Here is a 23,813-nt window from a genome sequence, read left to right as displayed (position 1 = left end):
ACTTTGCAGAGAAACAAATATTTCATGAGAGAGAGAGAGAGAGAGAGAGAGAGAGAGAGAGAGAGATTTGTAGATGTAAGGCTATGCAATGTTTTACCATGATAGTCTTTTCGTAAGTACAGTAAAGTAAACCATTCCATAATCTACATCAAATTCATTTACTGTGTTATACTGTACTGTATACTTCACCCAGCAGTACATTACAGTACTAATTTACAAACAAATATTTCGGTAGTGTACACTATGATATCGGAAATGGGTCACAATTCCGATGCGATCCATTTCTGATGTCCTAGTGTACAACATAATGTAATGTATTTAACTACAGTGAACCCTTGCTACTTCGCGGTTCGACAATCGCGGATTCACCACTTAGCGGGGTTTTTCCATAACCCATATATATATACATATCGCGGATTTTCCGAAAAATTCGAAAATACCGCGAAATCTGAAGACCCCCAAATACGATATTTTGTTACCTGTAATTCCATTAATACTGTAATTAGTAATATCTGCTCTTACTGATTGTTCATTGCATTACATATGATATATAATTCAGCACAGAAAGAAATAAAACATGAAAAGAGAATGTGATCATACGATAATTCAGTACGTAGTAAAATTAAATCGAACATGAAACGCAAATCAGATGCAGTCATACCATATTAGAATGGTGTGTACTGTAATGGATGTGCTTCTTTTCCATGAATCTTTTGTATGTATACGTACGTAGTACAGTACTGCATCCAATAATATTCTTTGTTGCAAAAATCACATTTCGAATAAGCGTACGAGAGAGAGAGAGAGAGAGAGAGAGAGAGAGAGAGAGAGAGAGAGAGAGAGAGAGAGAGAGAGGCGTAAAATAGCGTACGTAAGTGTGTATTATTATTATTGTTATTATTATTATTATTGTTGCTGTTGTTAATAAAATTATTATTGTTATTATTATTATCATTATTATTATTATTACTGTATTACTGTACAGTATTATTATCATTATTTATTACTATTACGGTATTGTACTTAATCTACGTACGTTCAGTATGCGCGGGGCATCTTCTATGAGTAGGTAACCAACGCATCATAGTACTGTAAGACGGGTTGTGATTGGTTCAAGCGCTGATAGATGACGAATCAGAACTCAAGTTTTGTTATCTAGCCTGTGATTGGTGTTTTGCCCGCATCTTCTACCCGCAGCATCAAAGTTCTCGCGGGGCTGGATCGTTCACTCTCTGTTACCGCGTATCCTTGAGTAGACGTTCTTAATTTTGTGAAGTTTAATCTGTGCTGTGTGCGACTGTTTTAAGTTGAACTTTTTGTTACAGTACTGTACGTAAATCCTACTGTAATGGCTCCCAAGCGTTCTGCTTCTCTTAAGGCTGGTAGTGAGCCTAAACGCCACCGAAGGATGATGACGATAGCTGAGAAGGTTACGCTTCTAGACATGTTAAAAGATGGTAGAAGTTACGCGGCCGCCGGCCGCCATTTTGGCATCAACGAATCCACCGTTCGCCATATCAAAAAGGACGAGGCGAACATTAGAAAGACGGCTGCAATCACCTTTAGCAGATCAGCGAAGCGAGTCGTTACAACGCGTAATAAAACGATCGTACGCATGGAAGGTGCTTTAGCTGTGTGGATTGCCGACTGCCGGAAGAAGAACATAGCGTTGGATACGAACACCATCCAAACAAAGGCTTTGAGTTTATATGAGAATTTTGCTGCAAAGGAACCTAAAGACGACGACGGCAACCATGCTGAAGATGATGATGATGCAGATGATCCTCAACCAGGGACATCCACTGATTCCCAGCCTCAGAAACATTTTTCCGCAAGCAAAGGATGGTTCGCGAAGTTTCAGAAACGCTTCGCCCTGAAAAGCGTTTCCCTGTATGGGGAGTCTGCTTCCGCTGACACTGCCGCTGCTGAAACTTACGTGAACCAGACTTTCAAGAACATTATCACTGAAGGTGGATACAAGCCGGAACAAGTGTTTAATATGGATGAAACCGGCTTGTTTTGGAAGAGAATGCCGTCGCGAACTTTCCTGTTCAAAGAGGAAGCCAAAGCCTCTGGCTTTAAGGCATTCAAGGATCGTGTTACCCTCGTGATGTGTGGCAATGCTGCTGGATTTTTGTTAAAGCCGGGGCTTATTTATAAGTCGAAAAATCCTCGCGCTTTGAAAAATAAAAATAAGAATCTCCTTCCCGTGTACTGGATGCATAATCAAAAAGCATGGATTACGAAGATGCTGACCTCCAACTGGTTCCACCAGTGTTTTATCCCGCAAGTCAGTAAATATCTCTTAGAGAAGGGCTTGCCATTCAAGATCCTTCTCCTTATGGATAACGCTGGTGGACACGCAACTGACCTGTCGCATGAGGGCATTCAGGTTGAGTTCCTGCCACCCAACACCACGTCATTAATTCAACCGATGGACCAGGGGGTTATCAGGGCGTTCAAGGCCCTCTACACGAAGAATACCTTGGCGGACCTCGTTGCGTGTGTGGATGCTGCCCAAGATGACGAGGATGAAGATTTTAACTTGAAGGCGTACTGGCGGCAGTACACCATAGCCACGTGCCTGCAGAATATTCAGAAGGCACTTCAAGAGATGAAACCTGCAACCGTGAATGCGAGCTGGAAGAAGTTGTGGCCCGATATTGTTTACGACGACAAGGGATTTACTCCGTCGGAAATCCAACACTCTGCAATACGGAAATCTGTGCAGTTGGCTGCCATAATTGGAGGTGACGGGTTTGGCGACATGACGACTGAAGACGTCGACGAGTTGTTGGACTGCCATTCCCAGCCCCTAACTGACGCAGACCTCGAAGACCTGACGAAATCGGCAAGTGAGGAAGAGAGTGATACCCAGGAAGAGACCCAAGAAAATGTCGAAGAAACGGGCTTAACATTAGAACGGCTTGCCAAGGCCTGCAACCACGCGAAGGAGTTGAAAGAAATGTTGCAAGAGTGGGACGAGGATATGGTTCGCTCGATGCAATTCTGCAACAAGGTTGATGACATAATGACTCCCTACAAAATGCTCTTGGATCGAAAAAAGAAGCAGCGGCAACAACTTCCGATCACAATGTTCTTCCAGCCTCGCAAAAAAGAGCCAGTTCCTCCTGCTAGTACGCCTTCGGAAGAAATTGAAGTTTCCCAGGAAGAAGTTGAAGAGGTGTCCCAGGAAAAGACACCTCCGTCTGAAGAGACGTAAAATACTATCATTGGCTGCACAGTAGAACACATCATCAGCTTCATCATCATCATTTCTACTGTGCAGCAAATTCATCGCCATCACCATTCAAGTTTTTCTTCAACTTCTTTCGTGGTGAGTACAGTAACAATCTTTATTTTTTACTTTAATATTCTTACTGCCTGTTTTATAGTTTAGTAATGTACGTACTGTATGCATTAAGTTAAAGGGAAGGTTTTAAAAGTCTACATGTTGTAACCTATCATATTTTTTTTGTTTAAAATTTACATTTACGTACGTAAAACAATCTCTCTCTCTCTCTCTCTCTCTCTCTCTCTCTCTCTCTCTCTCTCTCTCTCTCTCTCTCTCTCTCTCTCTCTCTCTCTCTCTCTCGTAAATTGTTTTCCTGCTTTGCTACGTACAATACTGTATAATTTATATTTGTAAGGTAACATATTTTGTAAATGCTTTTACTGTAAATACTGTATGTACTGTATCATTATTTATCACTATCATCATGCGCGTTAAATGCCTTGTTTGTTCTGAGCGTGGTTGTTTACTGAGCGTACACGCCGTCGTTTCAGGCGGCGTCATAAAGAAAAACATTTCATTTGGAAGTCCTAAGAAAAATACGTAAACTAAAACATTGGTAATAAACAAATCAACATACAGTACAGTACTGTATAATCAATATAATCGATGCAAAAACTAACCTATACATATATGTGTACTGTACACTAAATGAGTTTGTTTCTTCATTATGATCAGAGATGAACGTAAACAAAACATTGGTTGCCATTTTTTATCGTGCTTTTTAGGTGTTTAGGAAACGCATGATATAAAATCGCCTTTAATATTTGTGCCTGTTTTAGTTTAGGGTGCTGTAGTACATGCATTAAGTGTTCTGTACATTAAAGGGTGGTTTGTTAACAGTACTACGTACAAGGGAAGGTTTTAAAAGTACGAATATACATGTTAAATAAATAGGTAAATATGATGTCACTACTTCGCGGATTTTCACCTATCGCGCCCGCGTCTGGAACCTATCTACCGCGATAAACGAGGGTTCACTGTACACTGCGTTTTGCTTGTTTGAGAGAGAGAGAGAGAGAGAGAGAGAGAGAGAGAGAGAGAGAGAGAGAGAGAGAGAGAGAGAGAGAGAGAGAGAGAGAATATACATGAAGGATTTGAAGTTTCCTGGCATCCTGACATCAAATAAGAGAGAACTAATACTGTAATGAGTTATAAATGTATTATATGAAAATTATGATAGATTATAGGGTGCTTATGTAATACTATATTAACTTTATATACTAGATGTTTTGAATAAGTTAAGAAATAGTATACACAATACTGTTTGTGGTCAATCCTGAGACCAACTGGACAATATCCAGAAACCATGGGGAATCCTTTGAGAATGGAATCGTTCCCAAATGAGCACCCCAAACCTGCTTCCTAGGCCTAGGGGGAGCACCCTGGAAATGAAGAGAGCGAGATATTAGAAGCTTACACCCTTCCTTGTGCTCGTCTTCCCTGAGGAAATGTGCACTGATAACCTGTCCTATTCAATGATCAGCCTGAGCAGAAAAACCTACCCTCTTTTACGAAGGAACTCGCCACTCCTCTCGCAAAGTTGACCAATTATAGGGTGAGCAATGACAAGGCAAGGGCTGAAGAGGAGCATTTGAGTGCACATCCTTATCAGTACGCACAGGTATGATGTACAGTAGTCTACCTGAGCAATGTCACTTAATATCAAGGTAGAGCTCGCCTTTGCTCCAGACAAGGTTCCTAGTGCTAGGAAGTCTAGATCGGAAGACTCGCTAGAACGAGCAATGCGAGTAGCGATGGAGCGCTCGCCTTCCTCCTGCATAAGAGCTCGACCACTCACCTCGTTACGTGCTAGAGACACAAGGTAGGAGGGAGAGTGATTGCAGGCAATCGCCTCCCACCGTCATTGTCCAGCTCAGAAAAGCTGTGCTCTGATGGACTAGAGTGGGGCATGGACCTCTCACCTCGTTAGGTGGGGGGGCAACACTGAGCTAGACTCTTCTGCTGGAAGTTGGTTAGAGCACTTGCTTGCTAGCGCATCTAGAAGAGAAACTCTTCTTGTCTTTTCCCCAACAGGAAAAAGAAGACACGCTGTCTTTCTTTCCCTGCGGGAGAGCATGGGCAGGTGGTTGATGAGTATGCGCAAGTAGGCAGCAAAGTAGGTTCCTCTTTATGAGAAAGAGAGACCATAGGAGCAAGCTCACGAGAGCTCGTCCTAACATAGCACGTAGCTCTAAGTTGTGTCCTACGAACACGTTGATGAGGGGGAGTGATCACAGGCAATCGCCTCCCACCATCATCCAGCTCCGAAAAGCCGAGCTCTGATGGACTGGAGCAGGGCATGGACAGAGTCCAACGCCCTTCGGTGGAATCCAAGGAGGGGGGGGAGACCAAACAGAGGTCCGTCTCTTCCGCGGGCGGGAGGGACGATCAACCCCTTTTGATCCTGTTGGCAAGTCTCCTCACAGGCGAGGAGCTTGCTGAGCAGAAGCCGGTGAAGGGGATCTATCCCTCAAAAGGGAAGATCGGCCAACACCTAGTGAAGAACGTCCCTCCCCCGGAGGGAAGGTTGTTGAACACCGGGAGGCGGACCTACGGACAGCTCACTTCATCTCTCTTCCGGCTGAGCGAACTCATCCAAAAGACTGATTCCCTGAACAGCCTTGGGACGTAGCCAAAGCTTGTCCCTAGGCTCATCCAAAAGAGACCCCCGACAAGTCACTCTAAGGAGAGCTTGTCCCTAGGTTCATCCAAAAGAGACCCTCGACAAGTCACTCCAAGGAGGGCTTGTCAGCAACTGCTCATGCCCAGCTGCCGAAGCAGAGCAAACACCAGGGCGAGCAGAAGCTAAGGTCAAGACAGTCGAGCACACATGAGACTCTAGTCATTGACCTACGGAGCCTCAGGGAGGAAGATCTGGATCAACCCCTGGGGAGGCTGTCTGCTCATGTTGGGAGCCCAACTGCAAGATGTCTTGCAACTTTCCTTGCACAGGAAACCCATGAACCACAAGGAAGGCCACAGAGGAAAAACTGCTTCGTCGGAAAGACTCCCCTAAAGCAGTGGCTGGCACTGCTTCTCTAGGGAAAGCAACAGAGGTCCCAACACGCAGGGTTGTCCCAGAGTCACATGGACGCCACTCGTACTCGTCCGACTCCTAGGGGAAGTCGAACGCGCAGAGTCGTCATGGAGAAGTTGAGTCGACAGAGAATGTTGGAGAGGTTTCTTCTTCGAGGCTGACCTAAAAGGTGAACAATCCTTCTTCGCCTTCTTCCGTCGCCAACCAAACCTCATCCACTAGAAGGGCGACCACTCCCTGCACCCTCAACAAGGAAACTCCTGCGTGCAGGAGTAATCCCTACATGCAGGATAGAGACCAAGAGGATCCGTCTCCTCGGCAGACATAGAGGAGCCACACCTGCCCCTTCAAGATCAAGACAAACACATATTCTTTAAATAGGATCTCACAGGCAGTTACACCTGAAAAAGAGACAGTAAATGATAGAAAGTTTTCAGCTTTTTAGGCCACTTAAAAATAAATGAAGAAATCTTTTTATTTTAGGGTTTCAGCGGAGGAGAAAGACGTATTTACTTCATCGAGCTGAAATAAAAAGTGACAGTTGTTTGCTAGTGCTGGTGTGAGTGGATTGTTATTACTGTATTACTAGCTAAGCATCTATATCAACTATTTACATGAATATCTATAAAGGATTTACCAATAAGGTGGTATTTTTGCTGCTTCTTTTCATATTTGAGCAGTGCACAAGAATACAGTATTGCTCAACTGACAGAAATCTGTTACAGTGACCACACATCGGTTCACTGCCTCCATCTAAGATAAAATTATTAGCCATCTACATTTAATACTGTATTAGAATTAGAGTTTTCTTTACAAAAGTACAAAGCCATTATTAAATAGTATTCCTTACCTGAATAAGACATCAACTTAGAGGCTGACATCCCAATCCTTGAAGAATTCGTAAGGCTTGCAATCATGCTCTTCTCACCTGGCATTGAACATCTTTTCGGTGGTATATTTCTTTTGGAGCTATTTACAAAACTTGACTCTACCACTGAAGATGACAGATTTCTATTTTGATCACTAACAATTTTCTTCACACTCTCATTATTACTCTTTCTTTTATCACCCCATCTACTAAATACTTTACTTTTGTCAGAACTATTCACACTGCTATTAAACATAGTTTTGGAAGCTCTCACAGTCTCTTTTGCAAAGTGTGAAGTTTTGTTATGACCGTCACAAACTTCTGAATTTTTCAGAGTACCAAGAATAATTTCATCTTCAGGTAGGGCACTGAGGAGAGAATCAAAGAAAGAATCATCTTCCTCAAACTCACGTGATCCTTCAGCATCCTCTGATTTACTTGGTCGAGATATTCCTAACTTTGCCTCTTGTCCTTGCGAACTTCCAGTTGACTGGGAACGAGGAAAAGAGCTCTTTGTGAAATCTGTTTTCCCATAGTTTTTCTCTACACTTATGTTATTAGCACCACTCGCAAATAATGCCTTTCGATTCTGCAGCTTTGGCAAATTATGCTCAATGTTTCGGAACCTTGGTAAAGGCCTATTTGATCCTATATCTGTATCACACTTAGTATAATTAACTTCACTACCCGAGCTATTTTGTATGTTGCCAATCACAACATCCTTTTGGCCCGATTTGGTCTCCTTAGAAGAATTAATGGAGTTAATATTAATCTGTTTACTCTTCTCAGATAAAAAGCCAGTTTGTGGATTATCAGTTAACCTAAATGAGGATCTCATCCTTCTTTGAGGCACATTTTCTACCTTGGAATATGATATCTGTGTGTTATCTTTCACAGGGCTACTCCTTATGATTTCATCAGCTGATTTTATACTGTCAGTATCCTCAGATGGGGGGCATGACAAAAGAGCACTCTTTCCAAGCATATTTGTACTTCTATTTGCACAATGATTTTTTTTCACTTTATCTTTAAGATTGGTAAAACTCCTAGATTTTTCACAACCATTTTTCTCCAGAAAACAATCATCTTCCAAAGCCTTAGTTTCACTGGTTGTCACATGTAAATTGGCCTTTTCAATACCCTTTTCTAGAATTTCTTTTTCCCATATCTGAGTTGATTCAATCAATGTGTCATTGAAATAATCATCATCAAACACATCTAAAGAATCATTGTTCTTCACTTTATCAACAGCTTCAGAAATTTTACAAGAATGAGATTTATTGTTTACAGTTTTAATCTGAGAGCTGTCCACAATGTCTCCACTACTTACATCACACAATGCTACATTCAGATCTTCATCCCAGGTAGTTTCTTCTAGGATTCCTAGATCTGCCTGATTATCACTTTCAAAAATATCACCACAGTCATCTATCCCAGTCTGACTTCCTTCCCACACATCAAAGGGTTCTGACGATGTTTTTGTGATAAGGTTAATAGGAACAGGAGGAGTGGCTGGTAGAGACTCTTTATCTACTGGAAGTGTACGAGGAATTTTCAAATTTTCTGAAGCTGATTTACCCTGTAGATAGTGTGCTGGCATTGAGGTGGGCACGATAGATTCATCGTCTTTGGAGAGACTACCTGTCAAAACATTTTTAACATTAAAAATATACCTTACAAGAAGTGCACACTTAGGCTATATAGCAACACCTCTGGGAAGCAGCCTTCTTTTTAAAAGTTCAAGAGATAATCAAAATAACTTTCATAATATTTTCAACATCTAAAAACTAACCCCATGAAAATACTTTTCTTTATAATTAGAAAAAATAAGAGCCTATAAAATTACAATGCTTCATTCTACGACTGTACATGCTAGAATACTGTAATAATTCCCTCCAATATAGATGTAAAAGCAAACATGATATCTCAAAAAAATCAGCCACAAATAAAAAATACCTCTTACCTTTGGCTGAAAGCTGATTTAATAGTTCATCTAATTGGGCAGTAGTGTCAACTGCTGAAATGTTACTGGCTTTACGGGATCTAGTTCTTGTAAATAATGCTCGATTGGGTATGGGAGCAACAAATTCTGGTATTGCAGGAGATGTGTTTTCATCACTTCCAGTGTCTCCACACACTGTTTCCAAAAGAAATATTATATAACTATGACTACAAAAAAGGGTACAGTTATGCGAATCACATGGTTTCTCACAAAAAAGTCTTAGTGAATTTGATATTTAATTCTAAATTCTAGCAACCAGTCAGCAAATTAATATAGCTATACAATTGAAATGCAGTATTTATCTGACCAAGCAGGGTCAACTCTTTACTGCCAACTACAGGCAGTGATCTATCACCCAAGGAACTGTTTACCCTAACCTAACGTGACTGGTGCCACAGAAATGTAAAACATATATAACTAATACGATTATTCTTTAACTGCTAAATAAATTCTAAAACTCCAAACTCCTGAAGAAAAAACATAACCCTTAATTAGGCTCATCACTTGCATTTATTTTAAATGCAAATAACACATAAAATCTCTATCATCCAAGCTCTTTCATACTTTCTTGAATACCAAGATCATTTTGTTCTTGCATTTTTCAAGAACTCTAACCTGCCTTTTCTCAACCTCCCTATCTAACTTTCTCCCAAGAATTTAAAATTACACACCCAGTCTGCCAACCTGCCATTTTACATTTTTCTTGGTTTCAACCATTTCTAAATATCACAACATTTGTCATTATTTAAATTCTTCTCACAATAATATATAGTACACAAACAATTCCTTTCAAGAGCTTAATCTTTTTATTTCATTACATTGAACATGCATGTTGGTAGAAGGTTGGCCAAGGAATCAGACCCCTATTAATTCCTGACTTGGCAGTCTGATGATGAATTCCAAACTTTAAGTATTTGTATTTTTATTATTTGGGGATCTGGAACCAAGTAGTCTCTTGAAAAGAACTCTGGTCCAAGATCTAATCCATATGCAGGATTCTCTCTGAATAGTGAACGACATGAAATGGCGAAAGGAATTAATTTCTCTCCTGATGGAACTTCATAATGGAAAGTCACTGTATTAAAAATTCTCAAGCAGGATAATCCCCTTCTGAGGTAACAGACAGCTACCTAGTTATCCATGAAAATCTTTACATGGGAGTTCCTTCTTAAACCGAGTCTCTCCAATATTAGGAACACCTCTGTCAGTTCCAGTACATTTATGTGAAAGACAATTTGAGGAGACCATTTCCCAAACACAAAGGTCTCCTCTGAATGACCTCCCCAACCAGACAAGGATGTATTTGTATGGGGGATCATGAAAATTGAAGTAGGGCAATGGGAGTGAAATAGTAAAAGTACTGTATTTGATGTCATCCATGAACTGAGAATTCTTTTGCAACAACCGAACAACTGAGCTTGGTCACGAAATCCTTCTTGTGCTGCTTTTCTCCACACCCAATTGAGATTTTTCAACCTGGTCTTTAACACTGGATCGATTATCGAGGCAAACTGAAAAAAGCCGAAAATCTTCTCTAGTTGCCACCTGGTGGAGAAACATTTTGAAAAAAAGAATCTGACCTTGCCTAGAATTTGTTGTTGAGATGCTTTTGTTAAGCATAGTTTGCATATTTAGCTACTGTATAACTAGAGTATATAGATGTTTTGAATAAGTAGAGAGAGAGAGAGAGAGAGAGAGAGAGAGAGAGAGAGAGAGAGAGAGAGAGAGAGAGAGAGAGAGAGAGAGAGAGTTTTTTTAATGTTTTTTTTTTAAGGGGGCCGACCTGCTAATGCCATTTTTAAGAACAGGACTTTGACTTACAAACCATTTAATGAAGTGACTTAGGACATCTCCAAACTGCATCGGATTTTTGCCTCTGATCTTCCATTTTGCGATGCCAGGGAAATTTATCCTGAAAATTAGTGTTTTTCAAATTCTATCTCCTCCCTTGATACTTTAGTTACGAGCTCTGGGTCTTAGGATGGAGGAGAGTCTAGATTGAGAGCAACCTCAATTGCCTTCCGATCCAAGAGGGGAAGGAAATCCTTGAGATCCTCCTCTTGACCTTCCCAGTCCTGGTCAACAGTGCCGACACACGGGGGCGAGCTGGTATCGTTCTTTTAAGGTAACCCCACAGACTCCTCGCAGGGTAAAACCCCAATTGATGGGTTTTCGGTTACCGAACGAAGACTCTTTATTCGAAATGGGCTGCACCTAGGGTACAGCACACTCGGATTTTGAATCTTGGAAATCCACTCAGGGACGCCGCTTAGGATTACTTCTCCCCGTCTCCTAGAGTAGGAGACATCAGAAAATGGATCATACAACACACTAACTCTCTTCGTCAAAGCCCAAGTGAGTAGAAAGGCCGTCTTCTGTGTAAGGAAGCAATCTGCTGCCTGATATAAAGGTTCGTAGAGAGGGGCCTTCAGAGACTAAAGGACCCAAACCGCGTTCCCAGGAAGGGTTAGAGATCCGACGGGGGACAAGTTATCTCAAACTTGTATAAATAAAGGCATCAATGGGAGAGAAGTTATCTCAAACTTGTATAAGTAAAGGCATCGATGAGAGAGAATCCTCTTCCACGACATCAGTCACAAAGGACCAAACACTTCGCCTCGAAGACCAACGCTGAAAAGTGTCTGAGGTGCCTAGACATCTTTTCCGCAACTCGTTGCGAAAGGCCTCTCTGAGAGAGGTTAGCATGTGGCTGCTTGGAAGATCGTGCCGTGGAGGAAGATCCTTCGGAACTCCGTCAGGAGCTGTAGAAGTTCTGGGAACCATTCTGCGGGTTGCCACAGCGAAGCTATTGGAACTCCATCAGGGGATGCAGAAGGTCCAGGAACCATTCTGCGGGATGCCATAGCGAAGCTATTGGAGTCGTTGATAAGATCTTGCTTATCCTGACTTGGGTGAGGACTTTTTCACCAGACCGAATGGGGGGAAAAAGGCACACCTCTAGGCCGCACAACCAATCTTGGAATACATCTTGTTTGAGGGCCTGGTGTTCCGGGACTAGGGAACGGTCGAGTGGTAGCCTGAAGATCAGGGCCGCTGCGAGCATAACCACAGTCGGGGACCTCACAAAGTTAAGACTTTGTTGGAAACAAGATGATTCCAAGACACTAGGAGCCCACTATCTGGGTGGTTTTGCAATCATATTCCTGTACCAGGAATGACGCGAACAGATGGGGGCAACTAGATGTCCTCTGTCCATCTGAGGCTTCATACTGCTAGATGGTTCTCTAAGAGAGGTGAATGCTGGTACCTTTCTGAATCGGGCCAACGGACGAGGCTGGAATGGTGCGGCATATGCCCCCCCACTCTCTTTTGATGTATTAAAGAGAGCATCAGATCCAGAGGGAAGACAAGAAGACAGGCCTCTTTGCAGAAGCTCTCGTCTGCCACCCATCATCCGCGGCTTGTCCAGCGGTGACGGGGGTGGGGGGGGGAGCGCATAGCAATAAAACATCTCAAGATGATGTCGAGACGTGTAACTATTTGCACGTTCTTGCAATGAAGAGGAACAGCCAGTTCTCCCTCCAACTGCCACTAATCCAGTGTGGTTGGCCAAATAAACCGATACCAAACGGTAAACCAGTTAATCAGTACAGCTTATGTTATAATAGCGAATCTCCATAGAGATCGTTTTCCGGACAAGAGACTGTATGGTAATCACCGAACGCATCCACCCAAACCCAAGAGGGAATTGAGATGTATCTTCAATCTATTGTTGGATGGGTAAAGAGCATAAATCTACTACGGAGTAGTAACACCGAACTGTGAGCATGACAAGCATACATGAATAGTTCGACTTAAAAGTCGTGTCCAGAACTCAGTTGGAGAACGTTGAAAACGTTCCTAACGGAGGTTTCTCCTTCTTAGGACAAAAAACGTTCGTACTTCTCCTTCTCTGATCGGTAAACTAGCATTTATATTAAATGTTCACTACTAGGGAACAGATATGCTTATGAGAAGTTTCCAGCCAAAGCCCTTGTAGGGGACTTGGACTTCCGATCGGGGGAAAGGAAAAAATGCCTTTAAGGAGGCAGAACGTAAATGCTGTATGTCTGGTTACAGGATAGTAGCCAAGAAATGTACTGAATAACCTGATTTCAGTAAGGGATATAAATATACAACTTTATAGAACGGAGTTCTAATTGCAAGATGTATATAGCCCTTATTGTTGTTCGTGCGCGCCAAATCGGTCGTGTGCGCCACATCGGCTGTGCACGCCAACTTGGTCACGCGCGCCAGATCGGCCGTGCACGCCACATCGGCTGTGCACGCCAACTTGGTCACGCGCGCCAGATCGGCCGTGCACGCCACATCGGCTGTGCTCGCCAGATCGGCTGTGAGCACATAAGGTTGGTCATGCGCACCAATTTGGTCGTGCACGCCAGATCGGCCATGCGCGCATAAGGTTGGTCGTGCGCCAATTTGTACGCAAAGGCTCTCAGTGTGGCAAGAGTACTCACAACTACGCTCACCCGAAGGTTCACGATAGCCTGTGTTGTGTGAGTGCGAACGATCAACACAACAAGAGTCTGCAAACTCTTGTCATATAAGTATGACTGTGATCACGAGAACCCTAAGGTTCAGCGTGAACTGCGTTGTGAGACCCCGAAGGGTCAGCGCAAATGAGAAATGGAAGTTTCTCTGTCACGAGACCTCGAAGGATTAGCGTGACTAAGGGCACGAGAGACCAAAAGCCTAACGTAGCCTGTGTTGCGAGACCTCGAAGGGTCAGCGCAACGAGAAACCGAAGTTTCCCTGTCACAAAACACCGAAGCGTCAGAGTGACTGAAGTTACGAGAGCCCAAGGGTTCTGCATAACTAATGTTACGAGACCCCGAAAGGTCAGTGTAACGAGAAACCGAAGTTTCCCTGTCACAAAAAACCTTAGTGTCAGAGTGACTAAAGTTACGAGAGCCCAAGGGTTATGCGTAACTAATGTTACGAGACCCCGAAGGATCAGCGTAACGAGAAACCAAAGTTTCCCTGTCACAAAACACCAAAGTGTCAGAGTGACTAAAGTTACGAGAGCCCAAGGGTTCTGCGTAACTCATGTTACGAGACCCCGAAAGGTCAGCGTGATTGATGGTACAAGTTCCCGAAGGTTCAACGTTACCATCGTTAAAAGAGCCCAAACGTTCAGCGTAACTGAAACTCGAAGGTTTCGAGCGGAGTCCCGAAGGACTCCTACTCTCATGAGACCCCGCAGGATCAACATGACGAGAGCCAGAAGGCTCACGATCACGCCAGCCCAAAGGGTGATCGTAACAAGATCCCGAAGGGTCAAGGAGAACCAGCAGGTTCAAAGATAACACCTCCGCATAAGAGGTTTGTTCTTCCGAAGGAGAACGTCGCTTAAGGCTCTCGCTCCGCCCCTGAAGGAGAACCATAAGCGCAACGGGGGACCGCCGATGCCCAGAGGCGGTCTTCTCTCGAGAACGAGGGACTCATTCCCCCGAAGGGGTAACCTGCTTCGGAGAAAGCTCTGCCACTGCCCCTGGTGGATCAGCAAACTCCTACAAGTTATTTCTCACGAACGAGAGGGAAGTTCTCCCGAAGGAGATCACCTTAGACAAGCTTTCTCCCAGCTCTATGGGAATAAAGCGTAGGCGTAAAATATATCTCTCGCGAATGAGAGAGAAGTCCTCCCGAAGAAGGACATCACCTAAGATAAGCTTTCTCCCAGCTCTATGGGAAAAAAGCGTAGGCGTAAAAATCTCTCTCGTTCAAGTTGAAGGTTGACAGCGAATACTACCTCATAACGTGGGCAGCTCACGAGCTACCACATGGAGCGCAGGATAACGAACAGGGCGGCCGTAGCTATCAGCCTTGTGTTCTACGTCTCTGCTACCTGTGAAAAAGAAAGTTGTGATCAATTACAATTCATGCTCCGCTGCCCAACATACACTATTCGGGGAATAAGTCACCTTCCTTGTAAGATAATTCCTCGAAAGGGAGTTGAACTGTTCTACTCGTTAATTCAGTAATGAAACAAACACACGTCAGTGTTGAGAACCTGCTGACCATCAGCGCAGGGTAGGGTGGCAATGACAACTCCCTTACGGCGGAGGCAGTCGGATACGTTGTCAACATTAATTAAAGTTACAAGTATCTAACAACATAAACGTATATTTCCATTTATACATATATGCACTCATACATATGTAAGATAAATGAAAACACACACGAGAAAAAACAACGAAAAACAATCAATTCAAGTCTTTGCGGGAGAGAAAGGCAGTATGTCTGTCCTCTACCGAGTCATAAAGTAAAGGGGTTACTCAGCCGACAGGTGTGAGTGAGCGGGGTAGCCAGTCTACCCCACCCCCCACCCGCTAACTAGCGGATGGGGTAGTTATCCCTCACTAAAATTATCATGGCTCGTCTTTCAACTACGCCGAAAGTATACCCTATAAATAGCGGAGGGTTTGTATCTACGCTGGAACAATTTACAATTCAACATACTGTACACTATTCATCATTGTAAACAATTCTAGTAGAACAAAAGAGACAAATTTTACTGTAAAGCTAAATTAATTCTTATTTTTATTTTACTTAAACACACAACTAGAGTATATGATCATACTAAGCATAAGTTGTCAAGTCAATCCTTCCAACGTACTGTATAATTAGAAAAATCGTATGATGTTTGAAATACAAACTAAATAGCTGGTTTTGTTTACGGTTATTGTGGCTATGTGCATTTACACAATATTTACAGTATAATGTAACTAATGATACGTTTATCATTATCTTTTAATTTTCCAACCCATTGAAGTAGCAGATGTGGTAAATATTATTACTGGGCTACTTTAGATGTCGGACAGATTCAATAGAGAAGACGACACCAACAGATCAGGAATTGTGTCATACTAAAAGATGGATGCGTAGAACTTCCTACGAAAATGGTAAGTGATCGTTGTATGAAATATATACAATACATGTAGTTAATCAAAAATTGTACTGTACTATATACAGTACATATTGTACAGTACAGAACTACAACAATGTAAGATGTGTGTGGGGCGAGTCAAGTCGTCCAAACGAAAACAGGGAACAATTACAGTACAGTTAAGCTTTACTGTAGTGAAAGTAGTATATTACAGTAATATAAACTACAGTATCAGCGAGTGTTATACAGTATTACTTAATAGGAGTCAGGTAAAAAGAATTTTATGTAGTACTTATTGGGTTAATTATCTGAGTGTAGAAAGGCTTAAAATATAAAAAACATATTACAAGAATGTTTTCATATATACAGTATAAAAAATAAAAACATAAGTTTAAGAAAAAATAAGTCAAAGGTTCGGTAAGTTGGAGCGGACAGAGAGACAATGTCTCTCTCCCCGAGCCAAAAGCAAAGTGAGTACACAGCCCAGGTGTGTGAGTGAGTGGGGCAGCTACTAGCCCCACCCCCACAACTAACTAGCAGGTGGATGGTTAACATTCGCTAAAAATCTAATGGCTCGTCTTTCAATAGCATTGGTTTGTATCAGTGGCCGAAAAAATGGAGCAGTCTAAGAGAGAAGATGGTACCAGAAAAGTACGTAAAAATTATTCCGATGTACAGGAATGTGCATACTAAAGTGAAAAGCAGTGTTGGAGAGAAAGACGGGTTTGAGATAGGAGTTAGATTACACTAGGGGTCGGCACTTAGCCCGATTATCTTCAACATTGCGATGGTTGTAATGACTAAAGATGTTCGAAAAGCAGTGCCATGATGCATATCATAAGCAACAGATGACATAGAGAGGAGAGAGGAAGGAGGAGTTGGAGGATAAGCTGGAGAGGTGGAGAGTAGCACTCGAGAGGAGAGGAATAAGAATAAGCAGGTCAAAGACTGAATATATGTGCACCAGTATTACTGAGAATGGTGGACTGAGCATAATAATGAATGATGAAGAAATGAAGAGAGTACAGAAGTTCAGGTATTTGGGGTCCAAAGAAGAGACAAGTGAAAGCATGGATCAAGAGGCAACACATTAGATCCAGGCAGGGTGATACACCTAGAAGTCTGCATCTGGGATTCTCAGTGACAAGAAGGTTCCTCTGAGATTTAAGGTCAAGTTTCATGGGAGAGTTGTACGACCAGCTATTTAAATGGAATAGATACAGAAAATATGAGGAACACAAAGGAGAAGAAGATGGATGTAGCAGAAATAAGAATACTGAAACTGATGTTTAGAGTAACAAAGGAAGATAGGTTTTAAATGAGTATATAAGAGGATCAAAGAAAAATAAGAGGGAAGGTTTAGATGGTATGGACACTTGCTACGAAGAAATGAAGATCATGTTGGAAGACAGACGATGGAGATGGAAGTATGTGGTAGAAGAAAGAGAGAAAGATAAAAAAAGAGATGGCATGATTGTGTAGGAGAAGATAAGCTATGGAAAGGTATTGATGAAAACAAACAACAGAACAGAAATCAAAGGAAAAGACTCATTCATAATGGCGACCCCATATAGAAATGAGTTAAAGCTGAGAAGAAGAGCCTCATCTGATCCACAACCATGCATTAAAGTAATATTGTTCATAAAAAAAACCATACCTGAAGTACATGTACAGTGGAACCTCTACACACGAACGTATCTACATCCGAATTTTCCAACATCCGAAGTAAAATTCGAGCAAATTTTTGACTCTACACCCGAATTTTGTTTCGACACACGAAGTAAACATTACGCCATTGAGCGTCGAGTGCTCAGTTCTCTATTCTTGTGTGTATTGTGTGGTTGTCCTCTGTTTGGTCTGTTATTAACAGTGCTTATTTTCTTCCTTTTCTCACATTTCCTTTTTGATTTTACCTATAATCATGGTGCCTAAGAAGCTAAGTTTCAGTACAGGAAGAAGGCAATTCTTTCATTAGAATTGAAGCAAGAAATTATAGAAAAACATGAGAGCAGTGTGCATGTGAGTGATACTGTATGGCTAAACAATATGGCTGGAATAGGCCTATGATCTCGAGGATCATCAAGCTGAAGGCAGCCATTAAAGCAAATAACCATCGAAGGGGATCACCATTATTACAAGACATCTTAGCAATACCCTGGAAGAGATAGAACGCCTTTTGTTGATAGGGATAAAGGACAAAGAGATTGTTGGCAACGATCATTTGTGAGAAGGGCCAGCGTGATGAACAGAAAGAAAGAAAAAAGTGAAGCAAAGAAAACCATGATAGCATTAACAAGCTCTTTTAAATAAGACTTTTCTCTTTTTCTGTTTCTCTCTAAACATAACATTAACATGTTCTTTAAATAAAATATCTCTCTCTCTCTCTCTCTCTCTCTCTCTCTCTCTCTCTCTCTCTCTCTCTCTCTCTCTCTCTCTCTCTCTCTCTCTCTCTCTCTCTTTCTTCTTCGCTGTTTTAGTGTTAGATACGTCTATTATTTTTTTTTTTTTTTTCGAGAGAGATTAAACAAAAATGTGTTTAGAGTACATATGATTTTTAACAGCGTCAACGAGTTGAAAAACAATTAAATGTAACTAAGAAAGTAATAACAGCTAATCTGAATTCTTTTATTAACTAAAACAAATATTGATACAAACACACTCATGTGCGTATGCACAAACACACACACAGGTGCAAAAATTGCTACGCAGTAAGAGAGACGGTCGGGGAGGAGATAGAGATGGTGACTACGATAACATACCGTAACTCGTCACTGAAAGTGATGAAAATAAAAAATCAAAAGAAAAAAATGTAAAAAATATGAAATATAAAAATAAAAAAAAAATAAATAAGCTAAGTTAGATTAAAATTTCCGTAGTGTAAGTTACGGTATGTTATCGCAGTCACCATCTCTACCTCCTCGCCGATCGTGTCTCCTCGTGCGTGTGTGTGTGTTTGCGCATACGCACACGAGTGTGTTTGTATCAATATTTGTTTTAGTTAATAAAGGAATTCAGATTCGCTGATATTGTTTTTTTAGTTACATTAACTGTCTTTCAACTCGTTAACGCTGTTAAAAATCATATGTACACAACACATTTTTGTTTAATCTCATTTTTGTTTAATCACTCTCTCTCTCTCTCAGAAAAAATTAACAGACGTCTCTAACACTAACAGTGAAGAACAAAAGAGAGAGAGAGAGAGAGAGAGAGAGAGAGAGAGAGAGAGAGAGAGAGAGAGAGAGAGAGAGAGAGAGAGAGAGAGAGAGAGAGAGAGAGAGAGAGAGAGAGTATTTATTTAAAGAACATGTTAACACCATGTCTACCTTCTCGCCGATCGTCCGTCTCCTCCTGGCGTAGCAAATCCTACACCTGCGTTGGCCTGTCTCTAAGGTAAAGTGGCAATAAAAAACATTCTTTATTTATTATTTCTTTATAATTATCTTTTTTACATGCTTCTTTCATATTATGCAGTTATGTTATTGTTATGTGTAATTATGTGTAGCCATTTATTAAGGATTTATTATGGGTTTTTAGGCTGAGGAACGAATTAAATGAATTACCATGTATTCTTATGGGAAAATTCGTTTCTACATCCGAACATTTTCTACATCCGAAGTTGGTTGTGGAACGAATTAAATTCGTATGTAGAGGTACCACTGTAACAGGTTGGGTTACCTTACCTAGAACCAAAACCAGAGGTGGGGCCCAGATATCTAAAAGTGTTCCATCAAGACCATTTACTTAATTTTGGGTTAGCAAGACGGTGTCATAACCCAATAACAGGTCTGTGTGCTCTACCTGGCCACACTCCCATTAACCATTACAATGTATATGTAAAGATTATGTCTACAGTAATGTAAGTTTTGGCTTAAAAAGTAGTTTGTACAAAGGAAAAATTTTATTTTCATAATAAAATAAATTTTTGAATATACTTACCCGCTGGTTATATAAGAATGGCTAGCGTCCCTGATGCCTCGGCAGGAAATTCCCAAAATCTTGCGCGGCTATCGCAGATATGCCAGGTGTACACTAGTGCCTTCACTGTACAACAGGTAGAACTATACCCAACCTCTTCAGATTTTCCATGCCTCATGGTCTCTAGAGGGGAAGAGGGTGGGTTTTTAACTTATATAACCAGCGGGTAAGTACAGTAGGGTCCCGAATTACACGTGTTCTAATTACGCGATTCCTCAATTACGCGATCGATAGTTTTTAAAAATTAAATTTCCTGTATCTGCGAGGAGCATTCTAAATCCGCGAGTCAAGCACTGCGAAGCGTAGGAAATCTATTGTTTTCTTAATTGTATTGGGGGGGGTGATGGTTCCCCGATGTCTGAGAAGGGGGGGGGGGAGAATGTGAGAGAAAGATTTCTGTTCAAACATTTTAAGACTAGTTTTGGATGAAAAATGTTAAGGTTTGCCCATCTGTCCAACACCTATATGTATAATATTCCATATTTGTACTAATTAATTTTTATACTTGCGTTGTGATTATGGTGAAAAATCCTTATTCATTAAACTTTAAATTAAAAACCATCAAAATCAACAGTGCCATTTGAAATATTGAAAAGTTTCCAAAAAAAAAATCAACAGAACAGTATCGTCATGGGAACACCTTTGTTGCTTTCGTGTGCAAGACTACCGCTATCATCCAGTAGTAGTGCGTTGTGCTCCGTTTCATCTAAATTGTTTGAAATTCTTTTATATAGTACTTTTGAAACCAAAAATTAAATTAAATAAAGACTATTTTATATCATGCTACTGCCAAACATGTCACTACAACCAAACCCATTACTTTGTTTAGTACGTTCCATCGCCGATCATAACGAACTCGCTAACCAATTTTTACATCTGTCTATAGGTAAACTTTAGCGGCAAAAGATATCTTACCAGGTACTATGTAATAATAATGTTATAATTAATGTTGTTTTATTTATCCTTAGAAAATCAAAATAAATGAAATATGAGCAATTTTGTCTCGTGTTTTTTTTTTCCTAAAAAACGCCTCCTTAAAAGGAAAACGTTTTTTTTTACGTTTCATCGTCGATCATAAACGCACTTACTCCTGAAAGTGATATTGAAGAGCTTTTACTAAAGATGTTATTATAAATAAAGATTATAAATAGGTGGTAAAATATCTATAATTAAAGTGTAGCAGCATCAAGAAATGTTGGGGTTTGCCCTTTACATAAGAATGTACTGTACATTGGATTAGACAGAACGTAGAAAAAATCAATTAGGGAAAAATCGGTATTCGATATCCTCTTCATCAGCATCGTCAATCGGGCTTTTTATTTTTTTTATTCTCAGTCGCTAACTAGTTATCGCACTGTCAAGATCTGCACACATTCCGATAATTCACATTTGAAGGTTTTCTGGGAGAGGATGGATAGAGAAAATACCGAACTATATAAAATGTTTTTTTAACCTGTTAAGCGTCACCCACGTGATAAACCGTTCACCACGATCTACTCGGTACCGCCTTCAACTGTATATTCCGTTCATGACTTTAATTGCCTTTTACAAGCGGTCAGTCTCGTGATATTACGTTTACTCGTATAGTAAGTATAGGATCACCACTTGGCAACACTCTCAGCATATGGGGACTGTGAATAGAAACTTATATGATGTTTGGCAACTATTTTTCTGAAGGTAGCTTGATGTTAGAAAACTAGTTTCCTATCAGTGCGCTCGGGCGTTCATGCATAAGTGGTTATTTGTTGTTCCTTTTGTAATGAACGGTCTAAAGAGGAAGGTTATTTCTTTAGATGAAATAAATGATATTCTTGTTGAGGAATTTGATAATGATAACCTGTTTGATAATGAGAGCACTAGTTCTGAATCCTCCAGTGATGAGTATATTGAAGAAACAAAGTTTTCTTTCGATGACGAAAGCGAAAATGATTTCTCATTACCGAATGACTGGACAACGAAATTTCACAAAACTTTAAAGGGAAAGGAAATGCCGAGAGAGAGAGAGAGAGAGAGAGAGAGAGAGAGAGAGAGAGAGAGAGAGAGAGAGAGAGAAAGAGAATAAAGTGGATAAATAATGTACAAACGTATGACGAACATATTAAACAAACTATACAGGAAACGATATGAAGAGAGAGAGAGAGAGAGAGAGAGAGAGAGAGAGAGAGAGAGAGAGAGAGAGAGAGAGAGAGAGAGAGAGATAGAGAGAAGAGACTTATCCCTTTCCTTTTGTTGCTTATCCAGGCGTAAGATTTACGATTGAAGATAAAAAGAACCCATTAGAATATTCAGTATTATGTAGCCATTTGAAATGAAATAATAGTAGTATTAATTGTTTTTTTTACTCAACCATTTAATTAATATCCCTACTTTTAACTATAATTACGAATTATAAGCATAAAGAAATGATATTAACTTTGAAAAATTATCATTAGTGAAATGACCGCTCAGGGCAAAAAAAGCGTGACGGTACGTTAGCGGCAACCTGGTCCAGGGGGGACGCTTAGATGTTTTCTGGCAGAAAATTTTGGTAGATTATCGTACAGCAGCCTAGTGCACACTTGCGCCTAGTGGCCGTGTTTACGTGTGGGAGTGTCATCATGGATATACAGTACTATACTGTAATTTTTAACTATTGCTAGATACTGTATCAAACCTTGAAAACCCTTTTTAGTTTTTTGTATCTATAGGAAATAATTCTACATCATTCGGAAAATACTGAAAACAGTAAGCTATGCATAGTACAGTAGTAAATACTACAGTCATAGAAAATTATCAAAACTTTAACAACTTTTTATTGTTTTATTTATCCATAAAAGAAATTTTGTACAGTATATTATAAAAAAATCTATAAGAAGGATTTCTTACAGTATTGTTAAGATAAAAGCTACAGTATATATATATATATATATATATATATATATATATATATATATATATATATATATATATATATATATATATATATATGTTTTATATATATATAATATATACATACATACATACATACACACATACATACACACACAGTGTATATACAGTATATATATAGCTAGAAAGCTAGAAATGGAGTGAAAAAAAATTGACGGGTAGGTTGCTGTTTGCCGCCATGATGTGTTTCGAAATATACGAATTTCCAATTACACGAGGCCTTTCATCGACCAAATTCTCGCATAATTCGGGACCCTACTGTATATTCAAAAATTTATTTTATGAAATCGTGTGTGATATTACGTTATATCATTAGCCATGGGTCCCAAGAAAATCGCTGCTGTCAAGGGAAAGAAGTGAATGATGCTTTCCATGGAGATGAAGATGGAAATAATCAAGAAATATGAGGCTGGCACGCGGCTAAGTGTGCTCGCAAAGGAACATAGCCGAAATCCGTCTACGATAGGAACAATCTTGAAGCAGAAGGAAGCTATCAAAGCAGCAACACCTTCTAAGGGCGTAATTGTTTCCACCAACAAGAAGAGCCACGTCCACAATGATATGGAGAGATTGCTGCTTGTCTGCATAAAGGACAAAGAAATGGCTGGAGACACTATCACCGAAGCGAAAATCTGCCAGAAAGCCAGCTCCATTTTCGGTGATCTCGTGCATGCTCAGGCTGAAGCCGACGCAGGAGAAGGAATATAGAAGCAGGAACCCCCAGAGTTTAAGGCTTCTCGTGTGTGGTTTGAAAAATTTAAGAGACGCTCAGGCATTCATTCAGTGGTGCGTCATGGGGAG

General features: G+C 40.7%; 1 protein-coding gene across 1 annotated transcript in view; it reads right to left on the bottom strand.

Annotated features, from left to right (window-relative positions):
• Window positions 1-23,813, bottom strand: part of LOC137654487 (titin homolog) — a 136,965-nt gene that overhangs the window by 46,299 nt on the left and 66,853 nt on the right. The window contains exons 4-5 of the mRNA XM_068388155.1: window positions 9,164-9,337; window positions 7,183-8,841 (exon numbers count right to left, since the gene is read on the bottom strand). Coding sequence (XP_068244256.1) covers window positions 7,183-8,841; window positions 9,164-9,337 — 1,833 coding nt within the window. The remainder of the gene's footprint in view (window positions 1-7,182; window positions 8,842-9,163; window positions 9,338-23,813) is intronic.

The sequence above is a fragment of the Palaemon carinicauda genome, chromosome 1 (genome assembly GCF_036898095.1).
Source record: "Palaemon carinicauda isolate YSFRI2023 chromosome 1, ASM3689809v2, whole genome shotgun sequence".
Lineage (NCBI taxonomy): Eukaryota > Metazoa > Arthropoda > Malacostraca > Decapoda > Palaemonidae > Palaemon > Palaemon carinicauda.
The sequence above is the reverse complement of the archived record's forward strand: the minus strand, read 5'-3'. Positions and strand labels throughout refer to the sequence as shown.